We start from the raw sequence: 16577 nt of genomic DNA, 5'->3' as shown, positions 1-16577 counted from the left end.
TGGTGTGATAATGGCATTGCCAGACCGAGTGACTCTCCCTACGCGTCTCCAATTGTGTTAACCACGAAAAAGAATGGAGAGCCCAGGTTGTGTATCGATTACAAAGCATTAAATGCATTAACAATTCGTGATAATTACCCCCTTCCGTTGATTGAAGATTGCTTGGACCATTTGAGGGGAAAGAATATCTTTACGATGATTGATTTAAAGAGTGGGTTTCACCACGTTAAAGTGGCAGAAGATTCAATAAAGTACACTTCTTTTGTGACGCCAGAGGGGCAGTTCGAGTTTTTGAGGATGCCTTTTGGGTTGAAAAATGCCCCAAGTGTTTTTCAAAGATTTATCGTGAGAATTCTGCGAGAATTCATTGAGAAGGGGTTAATAATAGTATACATGGATGACATTTTAATAGCCAGTGAGAGTTTTGAGGAACACGTAGATACGTTGCAGAAACTATTGATTTGTTTGGCCGAAAATGGCCTAGAGATTCAGGAATCTAAATGTAAATTTGGATACAATTCCATTGAGTATTTAGGATACTCAGGTTCTGGGGAAGGGATTCGTCCCAGCAATGACCACTTGGAGGCTATTGAAAGGTATCCAGAGCCCAGAAATGCAAAAGAGTTGCATTCATTCGTAGGACTATGTTCCTACTTTAGGAAATTTGTGGCGGGGTTTTCAAAAATCGCGCGTCTATTGCTTAATTTGTTGAAAAAGGGGGTGACATTTGAGTTTAGTGATGAGTGTAGAGATGCATATGAGAGATTGAAGGAGAAGTTGGTTTCTGCGCCAGTGTTGGCGATATATGATCCAAAAAAAGAAACAGAATTGCATACGGATGCTAGTTCTTTGGGTTTTGGGGCAGTGATTTTGCAGAGACAACAGGATAAGAAGTTACATCCGGTAGCTTACTTTTCAAAGAGTGCATCAACAGCTGAATCCAAGTACCACTCATACGAACTTGAGACGTTGGCGATAATTTATGCGTTAAAGCGATTCCGAGTATACTTAAAAGGTATTCCTTTTGTAATAGTGACAGATTGTGGGTCTTTGGCCATGACACTGAATAATAGGACACACAGTCCTCGGATTCAAAGGTGGGCATTAGAATTAGGGAATTTTAATTACAAGATAATTCATCGAAGTGGGAGTCAGATGAACCATGTTCATGCATTGAGTAGGAATTGTCCGGTGGCGGCAGTGGATTGTGAGGACGTAGATTTTCAGTTGAGTGCTACCCAGAGTAGGGGCGGAGTGATAAGGGACTTGAAATTGAGACTAGAGAAAAGCGACCACAAGATGTATGCGCTGAAAGATGGGCAAGTCTATCGTAACGATAGACAAGGAAGATTGTACTTTTACGTACCAGCTGAGATGGAAGTAAATCTCATTCGACACGTACATGAGAAGATCGGTCATTTTGGGTTCCAGAAGTGTTATGAGAAAATGCGCTCTCATTACTGGTTCCCTGATATGAAAGAAAAGATAGAATCATATGTGAAGAATTGCGTCAAGTGTCCATTTTATTCGGTCCCGTCGCGGAGAAATCAACAAGCGTTGTATAACATTCCAAAACAACCAGTGCCATTCCACACTCTCCATGTGGACCACCTAGGTCCTCTCCCTTCCCTGCAGTCGAAAAGAAAACACTTATTGGTGGTTGTAGTTGGGTTCACAAAGTTCACGAAATTTTATGCAGTGTCATCCACCAGTGCAAAGGAAGTGTGCTGTGCCCTTAAAAAGTTTTTCGACTACTACAGTCGCCCAGTCAGAATAGTGTCAGATCAGGGTAGTTGTTTCAAGTCAAACGAATTCAAGTCCTTTTTGGCCGAGAGGAATATTTCACACGTTGAAGTGGCGACAGCGTCACCCCAAGCGAACGGGCAGGTAGAACGAGTGAACAGAGTAATTACGCCAATGTTGGCAAAGTTGAGTGAACCTTTGCAGCATTCTGATTGGGTCCAACAATTGAGCAAGGTTGAATTCGCAATTAATAATTCGTGGCAAAGGTCGATTGGTACTACTCCTAGTAAGCTGCTATTTGGAGTTGACTAGAGAGGTGATGATATAGATTACTTAACAGAGTATCTGGAAATGAAGGGTATCGGGGAAGAAACGAGAGATTTACAAGCTCTAAGAGAAACTGCGGCCCAAAGAATAGCGAGAGTCCAGGAACAGAACCTGAAACAGTTTGGGAAGACTCATCAGCCTCCAGTTGTATACCAGGTCGGTGATTTTGTTCTTTTGAGAAACATTGACAGCACAGTAGGGACCAATAAGAAGCTGATTTCCAAGTACAAAGGGCCGTATGTAGTAGAAAAGGTGCTGCCACACGACCGTTACGTGGTTAGAGACGTGGAGAATTGTCAAATCACTCAGATACCATATTCGGGGATTGTCGAAGCAAGAAATATCAGACTTTGGAGATCCATTGATTGCTTTCAGAACCAGAGCCGACTGTCGCACGTAAATGAAGAATCAGACGAGTAGGGTAGGGTTCTCAATCAAATTACTTTATTGATAGATTAGATTTAAATTTATATTAGATTTAGTTCATTTAATAAAGAACATGTTATTATATAAATAGACAGATGGACGGTAGGGTGATCGAGGCCGATCACAGGGTCAGGTTGGCCGAGCTGTAGACCTGACCCAACCGACATGACATTTAAACTGACGATTTGACGGAGTTCCGCGAGGCGGCGCTCCACGACGGACGAGGACTGACGAACCAACAAACGGCGACAGAACGAGAGTGGACGTGGACACGTTAACACCTAATAAAGTAGAGAGTCCAAAGTATTTAGCGTTTTTTTTAGTGAATCGAGTGAAAAAATGAGGAGGTCTACAACATATATATATAATTTCTGCCTATTTACGCAGATCTCTTTACTTTGTCTTAGATTTTCACAAAATAATTGACCCTAAAAGACTTGCTACACGTCAGTCGCTGAGTGAATGGCTCCAAAAATTTCAGGAATTATTTTTCATCTCATCAGTGCGGTGATTTTTGGTGGCTTGTAGTGTGTTTTACATTTGGCAAGGAGAAGCAAAAGACCTGAAGGAAGCAGACGGATGAGTGTCCACTTTCTACTCTATGAAATTTTCACGAGAACTAATCCATGAGAAACATCACCATTAACTTCCTGGCCAGTGTTTCAAACTTAATCACCGAGTATAAGATCACTCTCTAATAAACCTTTCCCGGACTACAAGAAGAAACTATTATTCCTTAAAATGTTCCATTTTAAGATTGGCCCGGAAATAAAATTTCACAAGGATCATACTTATTATTAAAAAACAATTTAATAAAGATAAATTAAATGAGTAAAAAAGGGTATTTACTTATAAAAAAAAATGTAAAATGTTCCTTAAATTTCACTTCGACTATACAAATCGACAGCTCTAGAGGTGTCGATAAATTAGTGTCGAGAATTATCGACACTAGCGACAAAAGTTGCAAGTTATCATCTCGATCACTCATAAATCGGCACTCGACACTAGAGACCTGCACGGGTCGGGTTTTAGGGTTTTTTCCAACCCGCACCCGCAGTGAATTTGATCTGTACCCGACCCGACCCGTTGAAATTTAGTGCTATCCGACCCGGCCCGACCCGCAATACAAAAAATAATACCCGTACCCGACCCGATCCGCAAGAAATGTAAATTTACCCGTCTTTTTACTTATTAACCCGAAAAACAGTAATGCGGTATTTTTGTTTCATTAACACGATTAACAAATTAATTGGACTATTTGGACAGTATAACGATTCAATTTACTCAGTAAAATATAAAATTTCATTTTAACAAAAATAAAAACCTTAGAATAACTTTTTAAGAACGAGATGCTTTTTTTCTGACCGAAAATCAACAATAAGAAAGAAAATAATAAACAATTTTTTATCTTTATGGATAATAGGGACAAAATTGCCTAAAAATTTAAGTCATTTTTCTCACGATACCAGTAAATAATTTTCAGTCTGATGAAATATGTTATATAAGAGTAGGGGAAACTGGGGCATCACCAAACACGGGGTACCACCAAATACTAATTTTTAGTTCTAAACTACTTGGATTATCTCGACCATTTCTTCAGTGGACAAGCATCCCTATAGTGCCTATAAATTCCTATAGGTCTTATCCTCTGAACTCGAATATGTGATTGAAAAATCGCAGTGTTCTCCAGTTTCCCCTAATTGTGACTTTTCTATTCCCAAAAGGGTTTTGCTTAAAAAATTGATAATATAAATAAAAATTAAAATAATTTACCAGTGCAGTCATTTGAAAATTCATCACTTTAGAGCTTAAATATTTACTATATAGCAGATAGTTAGATATTTAACTATCGTAGATACCTACAACCTTCTACTTTATGATTACATTCAAACTTCAAACATTACAAAGAAATAATTTTAGGTAGACAAGAAAAAATATTATTTTGTTTTATTTATCATGTTTTGTGAGTAAAATAATGCAAGTAAAAATCATTTTTGGTGTGCTTCACGTAGATCTAAGAAATTTTATTGAAAAAATTAAAGGAAATTCACCGTAAATTATTTTTTTGCATAATCTTTTGGTATCGCTGATCTACTAGAGTCATAAATCACAAAAGCATTTGAAAATCAAAAAATCGGTACTTAACCGGTTCACTACCGATGAAGACCGATGCAGCTGCGTTAGAAATTGCAATACATTTCGAAAAAAAAATCAAATTTAACCAAATCGGTTGAAAAATGAGCCTTCTAAAGTGGTTGATCTTTGATCTTCAATAATTTAAAATGGAGAATTTTCCGGTCATAGGTGTGTTTGGGCGAAATGTTCGCCTGGCCTAGCCCTAAAACATATCCAAAAATCATTCCAAAAGCTGGGCCAATTTTGAGAAAAACCAAAAACATGGTTTTCGGTGGTGATAGAGTAGGGGTGGGGAGGGGGAAAACAAAGCAGTAAAATGGAATAAGTGGTAGCGCGTATAAAAAGTTAACAGGAGGAAATTGAACAAAATGTGATTGAAGAAGTCGAGCCAAAAAAGAGCCGTATGGATGCAGTGTCAGATTTTTTCAAGCCGTTAAATTTAGGAGAGTTGGAAAATTAGAAAGCCTTGGCAGTCGGAGACGACGAAAAATTCACCCTTTTCTCATGCTTGGAATCTGAAAAAACACGTTCCCAAAATTATGCAAGTTGTCAAAATTCATATTTGCTATTGCGGCCAGCTCTGCTCCCTCGGAAAATATATTTTCTGCTGCAGGAAATATAATTACTGACAAAAGGAGCAGTCTGGATCCTGACCTTTTCGATGACATATTAATACTGAAAAGTAATTGGGACGTTCTAAAAGATCCATAAAATATTAAAAATATTTTTTTTATTCTCAATTTCACGATTTTTTATTTTATTTATCTTATATTTCATTTAAAGTAAAACTTGTAGTATATGTAAAACTTAACGTAGACGATATTGCACAATTCAAATTAATCTATGAATTTGTAAAAGAAAGCATTTTGTTCCTAAAATCGACTCCGAAGATTGCTAGGATTGATTTTACAAAACTTCTAAAATCAATCCTAATGGTTTCTGCGCACACCTTTTAAATCTGGAAAATTTTATGGAATCAAAACTAAAACCCCTGTTCGTCTAAAACTTTTGCACATCTCTGACTCATTTGCACTCTTCTCCTTTTGAAAATCACATCAAATTCAATTTAGTTCAAACCGATTTTGAATTATAAAGAGTGAAATAAATATATGGAAAATGTTTGAGAAAGAAATGAATGTGAATTTTGATTTCGTTAAATTTTCCTGATCTGAAAGGTGTACCGAAACCAAAAGTATTGATTTTAGAAGTTTTGTAGAATCAATGATACAAATCTTTAGGGTTGGTTTTAGAAACAGAATACTTAATTTTAGAAATTTATAGATTAAATGAATTATCTAATGTCGTCTACTTTACGTTTTACATACTATATGCTTTACCTAATAAAATATAAAATAAATAAAGTATGAAATGTTGAAAATAAAACTTAATTTTTTTTTTAAATATTTTTATTAATCTTTCAGAAGGTCCCAATTACTTTTTAGTATTAATATGTCACCGACAAGGTCAGGATCTAGTCTACTTCTTTTGTCAGTAATTATATTTCCTGCAGCAGAAAATACTCTTTCCGAAGGAGCAGAGCTGGCTGGAACAGCAAATATGAATTTTGACAACTTGTATAGTTTTGGGAATGTCTTCTTTTGGGATTCCCACCATGGTAAGAGAGCAAAGCTCTCGTCGTCTCCGACTGCTAGAGCCTTGTAATTTTCTAGCTCTCCTAAGTGTCACGGCTCGAAAAAATCAGACACCGTGTCCATCCGGCTCTTTTTTGGCTCGACTTCGTCATCTTCAACCACTTCTCGACATATCTCTAGTATTTCCTTAGCCTCGTCATTCTGATTAAGCGCATTGTGCACCGTATTATTTAACATATGTGCAAAACAATTGATCCAGCACGTATCTTTGAGCGCATTTATTATATTAGCTCCACGATCGGTCACGAAAACAATGTTCTCTATGCTTCCATAAAGATTGAAAGTTTGGAGTGCATTAATAATTTCACGCTTTAAGTATTCTCCAGTTTTATTCTCCGGCAACAGGGGGCGTATACCCAGGCAACGCTTTTGGGTTTTCATGTCTGATACATAATGGAAAGTCAAAGACATATAGGTGAGGTTATCGTATTTTTCCGTCCATAAATCTGTAGTTATGGCTGCACCTTCAGAATTTTGAAGCATATCACTCAAAATTTCTTTCAAGCTGGTCCTTGCATTCAAGCCCAATGAGCTGATATTTCGTGATATTGTTGTGGGATGCGGAATTTCATCTTTAATTGGTATTATTTTACCATGTTTGACACTCAGGTTGGAACATCGCAGAGTGACCGTTAGAATTTTAAAATTCACTTGCGATGTTTTCTACATCAATTTCGCCGCAACAACCATTCACCACGAAAACACGTATGGCGAAATTTTGACAGACAAGAGTTTTTTACCGCGATTGAATGAGAGAAGAAAAAAGTTTTTGTTCCGTGAAATTTATTTAGACTCTGAATTTGATTTGTTCAATAAAAAGTAGTGAAGTAAAAAATCGCCTTTCGATCCAGATAGTACTCAATATTTAACTATTCCAGGTATTTGAGGCAGTACTCTAACCTTCCGGACAGGTCGAATAACTCATCTTTGTATCATTTTATTCAGGTATTTGAGGCAGTCCTCTGGAGCCTTCCGGATAGGTCTAATCACATTTCTTTGTATTATTTAATCCAGGTAACACATTACCATTTTAATGGTCCTTTCGATCCAGATAGTACTCAATATTTAACTATTCCAGGTATTTGAGGCAGTACTCTAACCTTCCGGACAGGTCGAATAACTCATCTTTGTATCATTTTATTCAGGTATTTGAGGCAGTCCTCTGGAGCCTTCCGGATAGGTCTAATCACATTTCTTTGTATTATTTAATCCAGGTAACACATTACCATTTTAATGGTCCTTCGTCCGCCAACTTTGAAGCAACTCCTGTGGAAGAATTCAGCCAACTGAACATAAGCTCATCTTGCTAAAGCTCGAAGCATGGCCACAATTGCTACTCTACACCGCCAAAGGGGTGCTTACAAGGGGAAATTGACCAAGCTTGAGGGTCTCATTAGCCAGAAGTTTGATCATTCTTCTCAAGAACTCCTTGTCTATGAGAAAGAGCTTCAAACCCTCAGTGAGAAGTTCGACAGTGTTCAGCAGCAAGTATACAGCGCGCCAGCACTCAGTGATGAAGGTTTTTCCGCAGAACAAGAGGAAGAGTCACAGTTCAGTGATCGAATTTTGGCACTGCAGATAAAACTCAAGAAGCTTTTGAGCGAAATTGAAGCACAAGATGATGCCCAATCTACAACCAGTCACGACAACATCAATTCAGAGTCAATGCAGAGTCTCACACGCATGTGGGAAGAACAACTCAAGCTCAACAGCAAGCTTATGGAATCCATGAATGGCTCAGCGTCAGGCAGCACCAAATTGCCCCAGCTCTCGGTTCCTAAGTTTTCTGGAAACTATACCGAATGGATATCATTCAGGGAAATGTTCACCAGTGCTGTTCACAACAAAAGCTCTCTCTCAGACGCCGAAAAATTCCAATATCTAAAAGGCTACCTGTGCGGAGAAGCAGAGTCTGTCGTACATCATCTCGCAATGACAGGCGAAAATTACCATGTGGCATGGGAGCTCATTCAGGATGAATACGAGAAGAAGCAGAATATCACCACAGAATATCTGCGCACATTCTTTGAGCAGCCAAATATTGTTGATGCAAACCCGAAAGTTCTACGCAGCCTTTACATCACATCCAACAAGGTTATACAGGCCCTGGACACCATCGGTTGCACTGAACGCGACATTTGGCTCATTTACATCATTCTTAACAAACTGGATAGTGAGACAAAGACACTTTGGTCCAGGGAAATCACAGCTTCAGAGGTTCCCACATGGCAACAATTCATGAAATTCCTTAAGAAACGCTGTGATTCTCTTGGAATGGTCTGCTCTGGCGACGCTTCTGCAGTCAAGAAATCCAAGGATTCCAAGCCAGCTAAGGCTGACGGAAAATCTGAGGCTAAACCCACTCAACGGGTCAGTTGCGCTGTCACTACTGACAAAAAGTGTGTCATTTGCTCTCGAGGATCCCACAGGATCATTCAGTGCTACAAGTTCCTGAACTCATCTCCATCTAATCAGTTGGAATTGGTCAGGGCACACAAGATTTGTATCAATTGCCTCAGACATTCTCATCCCATTGAGTCTTGTGAGTCATCCAATTGTAGACGCTGTGGCTTGCGTCACAATACGCTTCTGCATGAAGCAATTACGGCAGGCACTTCTTCAGGAAACACTTCAGTTTCACCACAAGTGCGCTCGCAATCAATTGAAGACACAGCAGCTTCACCTCAGGCCACATCAGGGACCTCAGCAGTTCCACAATCGACGCAAACACAGAAACCGTCTCAATTGTCAGCTCCAGCTACACTTGTCAGTCACCCAACAGTGGCCCAGCATTCTCTCCTTCCCACAATCAGTCTCTTCATCATTGACAGCGATGGAAGGAGGCAGAGATGTAGAGCTTTGCTTGACTCTTGTAGTCAAGTCAATTTCATTACAAAACGATTTGCTGAAAAGATTCACCTGCGAACATACGTGAAGCAAAATTTCACTATTGCTGGCATTGGCAATATGTGTACAGACATTCCCCATGCCACGCAGGCGACAATTGCGTCCAGAGATTTTTCATTCACCGCCAAATGTGAGTTTCTCATATTGGACAAGATCGTCAATAATCAGCCCACAGCAAAGGTTTCAGCAAATTGGACACTTCCTCAAGGAATCAATTTTGCAGACCCGCAGTTTGCATATCCAAATTCAATCGACATGCTTTTGGGAGTTGATATATTTGCCAAGGTGATCCTCCCGGGGAAGATTGAAGGCTCACCAATGCTACTTGAAACTGTTTTTGGGTATGTGGTGGCCGGAAGCTTCACCTCAACACAGACCAGTGGGGATGCCAATTGCTTTTGTGCAGTCGACACCTGTGAGCAATCCGATTCACTTCAGCACCAGCTGGAAAAGTTCTGGAAAATAGAGGAGCTGGAAGCAACCAAGCCCATCCTATCCAAGGAAGAAAGTACTTGCGAAGCCCACTACAAACAGAACACACATCGAGATGAACGTGGTAGATATGTCGTCTCTCTCCCTACTAGGGACAATTTGCATCTCTTGGGTGATTCACATGATATTGCCAGGAAGAGGTTCCTCTGTATAGAGCGAAAACTTCGCAAAAACCCAGAGTTGCGCGAGAAGTACATGAAGTTCATGACAGAGTATGAACAGCTTGGACACATGAGATTGATGCCCCCGGACTACTCATCTACCAAACCAGCAGTATATCTTCCTCACCACCCGGTTGTGAAAGAATCATCCTCGTCTACGCCCGTTAGAGTGGTTTTTGATGCATCCGCCAAAACCACTACAGGAGTAGCCCTCAATGATGTTCTCATGGTGGGCCCAAGGACTCAAGAGGATATTTTCAACATCTTGATTCGCTTCAGACAGTACAATGTTGTGATCAAAGCCGATATACGTAAGATGTTCCGACAGGTGTTGGTTCAGGAGGAAGATCAAAATCTTCAACGCATCTTGTGGAGGAATGACCCTTACAAGTCAATCCAAACATTTCTATTGTCAACTGTTACGTATGGGACAGCCAGCGCGACATACTTGAGTACCAGAACAATTCAGCAGCTTGCAGTTGACGAGGGGAATCAGTATCCATTAGCTCAAAAGGCAGCAGTTAACGATTTTTATGTCGATGATTTTCTTTCTGGTCAGGCAACATTGGAGTCTGCCAAGGAACTTCGTCATCAGATGAGTGAGCTAATGGAGAAGGGAGGCTTTCACCTTACAAAGTGGATGTCTAGTGACTCTGCAGCACTAGATGGAGTACCTGAGGAAGAGTGTGAAGTCCAATCAGCGGATTTACCAGGAGCAGATGACAGCATCAAAGCACTCGGAGTCAGGTGGAGCCCTTCACAAGACGTTTTCACTTTCACAACTTCACCATGCAGTGAGATCATCACAAAACGTGTCATTTTGTCAGAAATTTCCAGGGTCTTTGATCCATTGGGATTTCTGGCACCAGTAGTCATAACCGCTAAGATTCTCATGCAGTCATTGTGGCAGCTGAAGGTCGATTGGGACACTGATTTGTCTGGAGAAGAAGAAATCATGCAAAGATGGTTGGTCTACAGGCAAAACATCATGGATGTCACACATATTCACGTTCCGCGACACGTCACTTCCCACCAGGAGCCAACAGAATATCACATTCTACTTTTTTGTGATGCGTCCGAGAAAGCCTATGCGGCTTGTGCCTACATCATGACTGTCAACAAGAATCAGGAGACAAGTTGCAGACTTCTGTGCTCCAAGACAAGAGTGGCACCACTCAAGCAAGTTACATTGCCACGTCTTGAATTGTGTGCAGCGGTACTGGCAGTTAAACTTCTACAATCAATCAAGGGAGCACTCACAGTCAAAATTATGTCTGTGAAGGCATACTCAGACTCAAAAATCGTGCTTTACTGGCTTGCCAAGGAACCCCAGAAGTGGAAAACCTTCGTTGCCAACCGGGTTTCAGAAATTCAAAGTGAAATTCCACGCCATCTTTGGAATCATGTTCCATCAGAACTGAACCCCGCAGATGTAGCTTCGAGAGGAATATCACCAAGCGAATTAGCAAGGCACACACTCTGGTGGCATGGTCCAGACATTTCCGCCCTTGAAAACTCACTCACAGATGACATCTCGGATTCTGAAGAACTAGAGAATACTCTAATTACTTGCACAGTGAGTCTTGAAACTAGCTTCTGGAAAGTAATCGAAGATTTTTCATCCCATTCCAAGATGGTCAGACTTTTGTCGTACTGGAGAAGATTCATTTTCAACGCGAGAGCGAAGATTACACACACAAGTGGCCAATCTGGTCCACTCACCGCTTCCGAGCTACGTGCGACAAACACTCACATCATTTTTCACATTCAAGCCCAAGCTTTTCGCCAAGAAATTCAAGCCTTGAGTTCCAAGAAGCCATTGCCTAGGCAGTCGCGAATTCTTGACTTGAATCCTTTCATCGATGAATCAGGACTCATCAGAGTCGGAGGTAGGATTCAAAAGTCGAACTTGCCAGTTTCTCAGAAGCATCAGGTGCTACTCCCGGACAAACATCATTTCACACATTTGGTTGCGGAGAGGGTTCACTTGGAAACTTGCCACGGTGGTCCACAAATGATTTTATCTACCATGCGACAGCAATACTGGCCTCTCCGTGGACTTGACATCGCCAAGAAAGTCGCTCACAAATGTGTTCAATGCTTCAGATGCAATCCGAGATCAGCACATCAAATCATGGGAAATCTTCCGGCAGATAGAGTGCAGTTTTCACGCCCTTTCTCGAAAGTTGGTGTTGATTTTTGCGGCCCTTTTCACGTCAAGTTACCGATTCGTCGTGGAACTACTGTGAAGATGTACGTGGCTGTCTTTATCTGTTTCGTGAGCAAGGCCATTCACCTGGAGTTGGTCACAGAACTGTCTGCAGAAGCATTCATCGCAGCGCTGAAGAGATTCACTGCTAGACGAGGAAAACCATCAGACATATTCTGTGACAACGCGACAAATTTCGTGGGTGCCTCTGGACAACTCACCGAAATCCATCGATTCCTCACCGAGAAATCTCTTAAGGAGAAAATCATCAAGTATTCAGCTCAGGACAGTACAACATTTCATTTCATCCCTCCACGAAGTCCACACTTTGGGGGTTTGTGGGAAAGCGCAGTGAAGATGTTCAAGAGACATTTTTATCGAGTCACCGGAAATGTCAAGCTCACCCAGGAAAACTTTCTCACAGTACTTGCAGAGGTAGAAATGTGCCTAAACTCGAGACCGCTTACATCACAATCATCAGATCCTTCAGACATGGACGTCCTTACCCCTGGGCACTTCATCATTGGAGGACCAATGAACTCACTACCATCTCATGACGTCACGAACATTCCTCCCAACCGACTCAATCAGTGGAGGATCAACGACCAACTCGTGCAGCACTTTTGGCGACGTTGGAGTCGCGAAGTTCTTCTCAACATGCAGAAAAGACGCAAATGGAAGGCGGCTCAACCCAATGTTCAGCCAGGAGATTTAGTTCTTCTCATTGAAGAAAACATGCCGCCACTTGCTTGGATTCTGGGAAGAATTACGGATGTTCATCCCGGGGAAGACCAGAAGACAAGGGTGGTGACAGTTCGCACGAAGAATGGTACGTACAAACGAGCAGTCACACGAATCGCTCCACTTCCGATGTCAGAGGAAACAGAACAAGAAGTTCTGAAGCAGCCGCTTCATCCCGGGGAATATGGAACATCGCAGAGTGACCGTTAGAATTTTAAAATTCACTTGCGATGTTTTCTACATCAATTTCGCCGCAACAACCATTCACCACGAAAACACGTATGGCGAAATTTTGACAGACAAGAGTTTTTTACCGCGATTGAATGAGAGAAGAAAAAAGTTTTTGTTCCGTGAAATTTATTTAGACTCTGAATTTGATTTGTTCAATAAAAAGTAGTGAAGTAAAAAATCGCCTTTCGATCCAGATAGTACTCAATATTTAACTATTCCAGGTATTTGAGGCAGTACTCTAACCTTCCGGACAGGTCGAATAACTCATCTTTGTATCATTTTATTCAGGTATTTGAGGCAGTCCTCTGGAGCCTTCCGGATAGGTCTAATCACATTTCTTTGTATTATTTAATCCAGGTAACACATTACCACAGGTTATATACAGTTTGGAGGACTGAGAGTAGACCCTCTCCGGATACTGCTTCCATCGGTCTCATGTCCTTGACGACCATCTCGCACATAGCTTTTGTCAATTTCTTTATGTCTTCTTGTGGAAGTTTGACACGATCTGCATCATTTGCTTTTGTTAAATACGATGTAATTCTATTTATCCCCTCGGAAGCGGTTGCGCAGTTATGTCTTTGAAGATTCAGCGTCCCCGTCTTCCGGCTATCGAAGGAGTATATTTTCAAGCAATCACCGCATGCCACCCAGTTTTTTATTTCATTAATTTTCTCGTCACGTATAAGCTTAAATTTTTTCCAAATAGTTGACTTGTCTGATTTGGAATCTAAAAGTTTGAATATTTTTTGCCAAACTTTCTTCTGAACCTCCTGTTTTTCCATATCTTGGCCTCTCTTACAACAATCCTAAAATAGTAAATTTAAACTAAAAATCTATTGTTTAAATAAATTGTAAAAGACAATCTTAATAAGGGGTAACTCATTCTGAAAAACTCAAACCATCAGTGTGTCCGAAAACCCATGAGGGGGGCCTCGAGGAACCCACGGGGAACGCGTACCAGTGTGGCAGAGAACGCACGGGAGGGAATCTCGAGAAACCCCTTGGGAAACACGAATCAGTGCAGTGTGGCAGGGAACAAAACGAAACTTCGAGAGATCTATGGGGACGTCGAAGAGCACATGATTTTTTTCAGAGATTTAGCAGCTTAAACTCGAATTACTTCAATCACATATGAGTTGCCCCTTATGTTGGAATGAAAAGCCGTGAAATATCTACAAAATTTTGTATTTACCGCAATTATATCGCTCAATATTTCTTAAAAATTCTCTTTGCAAGCTTCACGAATGACATTTATTTGCTCAAATGAAAATTGGTCTAATTTACCCCTATAACTCAAATTATTTATACGTAACACCCTATAAATGATATTAGTTAGACGAAATTCTATAATGGATTATTCCATTTCAGCAGTGTGGAAATGTCAGCGGAAAATTCTATAACTTTGTTGAATTCCAATACAATATTAGGTGAGATTCTTAACAATCTCACCTACTATAATCCTAACAAAATCTCATGTCCTCCGATCGACCCCAAACTTTGCCAGAATGTGTTTTGACACTTCCTGATCACGAATATATGAATGGCTAAAAACCGTTCCCGTCCGTCCGTCCGTCCGGCCGCTCTTTGGAGATTAATAGCTCCTAAACTAAAAAAGATATCGACTTGCGGTTTTCGGCAAAGGTTATATATCGGGTGAAAATTGCAACTTGGTGCATTGACCCCCCACCCCCCACCCCCCACCCCTCCATCCGCCATTTTGAATACTCCCCTTTTTTGTTTTCTCAATAGCTCCGCCCCTATGGCATCGATCGGGCTCAAATTTTAGTATGTTATAGCTGGGCCTTAGGGCTTTCTATCAATACTAAACTTAAGGTCCCCGACCCCCCTGACCCGAGCTATAAGGGTCCAAAAAAATTTCTTAAAATGGCCATAACTCCGGTTCTAATTGTCAGATTTTAAAAAGTGAGGGCTTTTTGGAAAGCTCTCATAAAATGCCACTTCCCCTTCTAACATCACAAGTTCATAAAACCACCGCTAGGGGCGCTATTTTTAAAAAGATTTTTCAATTTTCTAAATTAAATAACTCAAAAATTCCATTGTGCATCGGGCTGAAATTTTAGTATGTTGTAGCCGCTGATTATACCTATCAAACAAAAAATACTTAAGTCGATCCATAACCCCTGACCCGAGCTATAAGGGGTCAAATTTCGAATATTGACCGGCCTCTATCTCCGGTTCTAATTAACATATCGACTTAAATTTTGGCTTTTGTGTTTCGTCTCGATGAGCACTTTCAGATGGAAGTTCAAAAAGTCACCACAGGTGGCGCTGCGATAGCGTCAAAATTTATTGAAATTCAAATTCATTTTTCTCAAAAATTCCTTTGTGCAAGTTAATGAAATTTTAGAGTGTTGTAGTCCAGTCAAGGACGTTTCCAAAATGGGGCGTAAGTGCGCTGTGGTTATAAAAGAACCGGAGATATGAGGGGCAAAATTCACGAAATTCAAAAAATCATATCTCTGGTTCCATTTCACCGATTTTGATGAGTGAGGGCTTAAACGAGAGATCTCACCAAGATAAAAAAGATACCGGCTCAAATTTTTTTCTATAGATAGCCTCCATAGACTTTCTTCAATGTCGTAAGTTTTTTTGAAATCGAACAAGGAATTTAGAAAATAAAAAAAATTGGAAATTTTTAGGCATGTTTTTGAAATATTTTCCTTACAATAGATATCAATTATTACCTACCTATTTTCCAAAATTGATGAACTTGGGAATATTTCCTAAATATTTTGGATTCTTTGAATACGAAACCGCTATCTATTTTAGAATTTCACAAAGGTTCTTTTCTCCAGAAATCCTTTTATTTTAAAATGGCCACTTGGGGTAAAAAGTAACAAAAGGTATAGAGCAAATAGTAACAAAAAGCGAAGCAATTTCTGATGTCTCACGGCGAGAAAAAACGTCATTACCATGTCTCGCCGCTTGTTGTTTGCATTGGTCAAACGATTTGTAGTCTTTTGTGTATTTTTTCTAAAATAGCTTAAAAAACGCTCTTCTCGTTCAGATAGAGAAAACTGTGTTTTACAAAGGTCTAGTAGGTGAATAAATTTTCTATGAAAACATGTCCTCTAGGTATTTTTTCAAATTCACGGAAACCCATAATGAAGCGAGTCAAAATGTTATAATATCCCATGCCTGATACTATTTGCCCCAGCATTTTTGAGAATGGTCACATAATTACCTTTTAGAAATTGGCTCGATAAACGTATTTCCTTACAAAATAGAGGAATATTACTTTCACAAAGTTGTAGAGCGGTCAATTTCCTATAAAACTGCGTTAATTAGAAATTTCAGAAGCGCTCGAGTAGCTTGTAAAAAAATAAAATATCCGTTTTGTGACTTTTTCTCCCAGTTTTCCCTATATTACTTGCATTTTATAAGATACATTAAAAAGATACCAATATTTTGACGGAATTACCAAAAGGTGGTCCCTGCCGAAAAGGTGTATATTCTACCTTAGTAAGATTGTTACGCATAATGGTCCTCCGTATACGTCTTCTCAATTTAAGTCCTTCTGTGAGGGGA

At 40.1% G+C, this 16577-nt stretch overlaps 1 protein-coding gene across 1 annotated transcript; it reads left to right on the top strand.

The window, feature by feature from the left end:
• Positions 1-7604: 7604 nt before the first annotated feature.
• On the top strand, positions 7605-12864 carry LOC129808535 (uncharacterized). Its single transcript, XM_055858314.1, has 2 exons — positions 7605-12767; positions 12844-12864. The coding sequence occupies exons 1-2, from the start codon at positions 7605-7607 to the stop codon at positions 12862-12864; spliced, it is 5184 nt and encodes a 1727-aa protein (XP_055714289.1).
• The last annotated feature ends 3713 nt before the right edge of the window (positions 12865-16577 follow it).

The sequence above is a fragment of the Phlebotomus papatasi genome, chromosome 4 (genome assembly GCF_024763615.1).
Source record: "Phlebotomus papatasi isolate M1 chromosome 4, Ppap_2.1, whole genome shotgun sequence".
Taxonomy (NCBI): Eukaryota; Metazoa; Arthropoda; class Insecta; order Diptera; family Psychodidae; genus Phlebotomus; species Phlebotomus papatasi.
The sequence above is the reverse complement of the archived record's forward strand: the minus strand, read 5'-3'. Positions and strand labels throughout refer to the sequence as shown.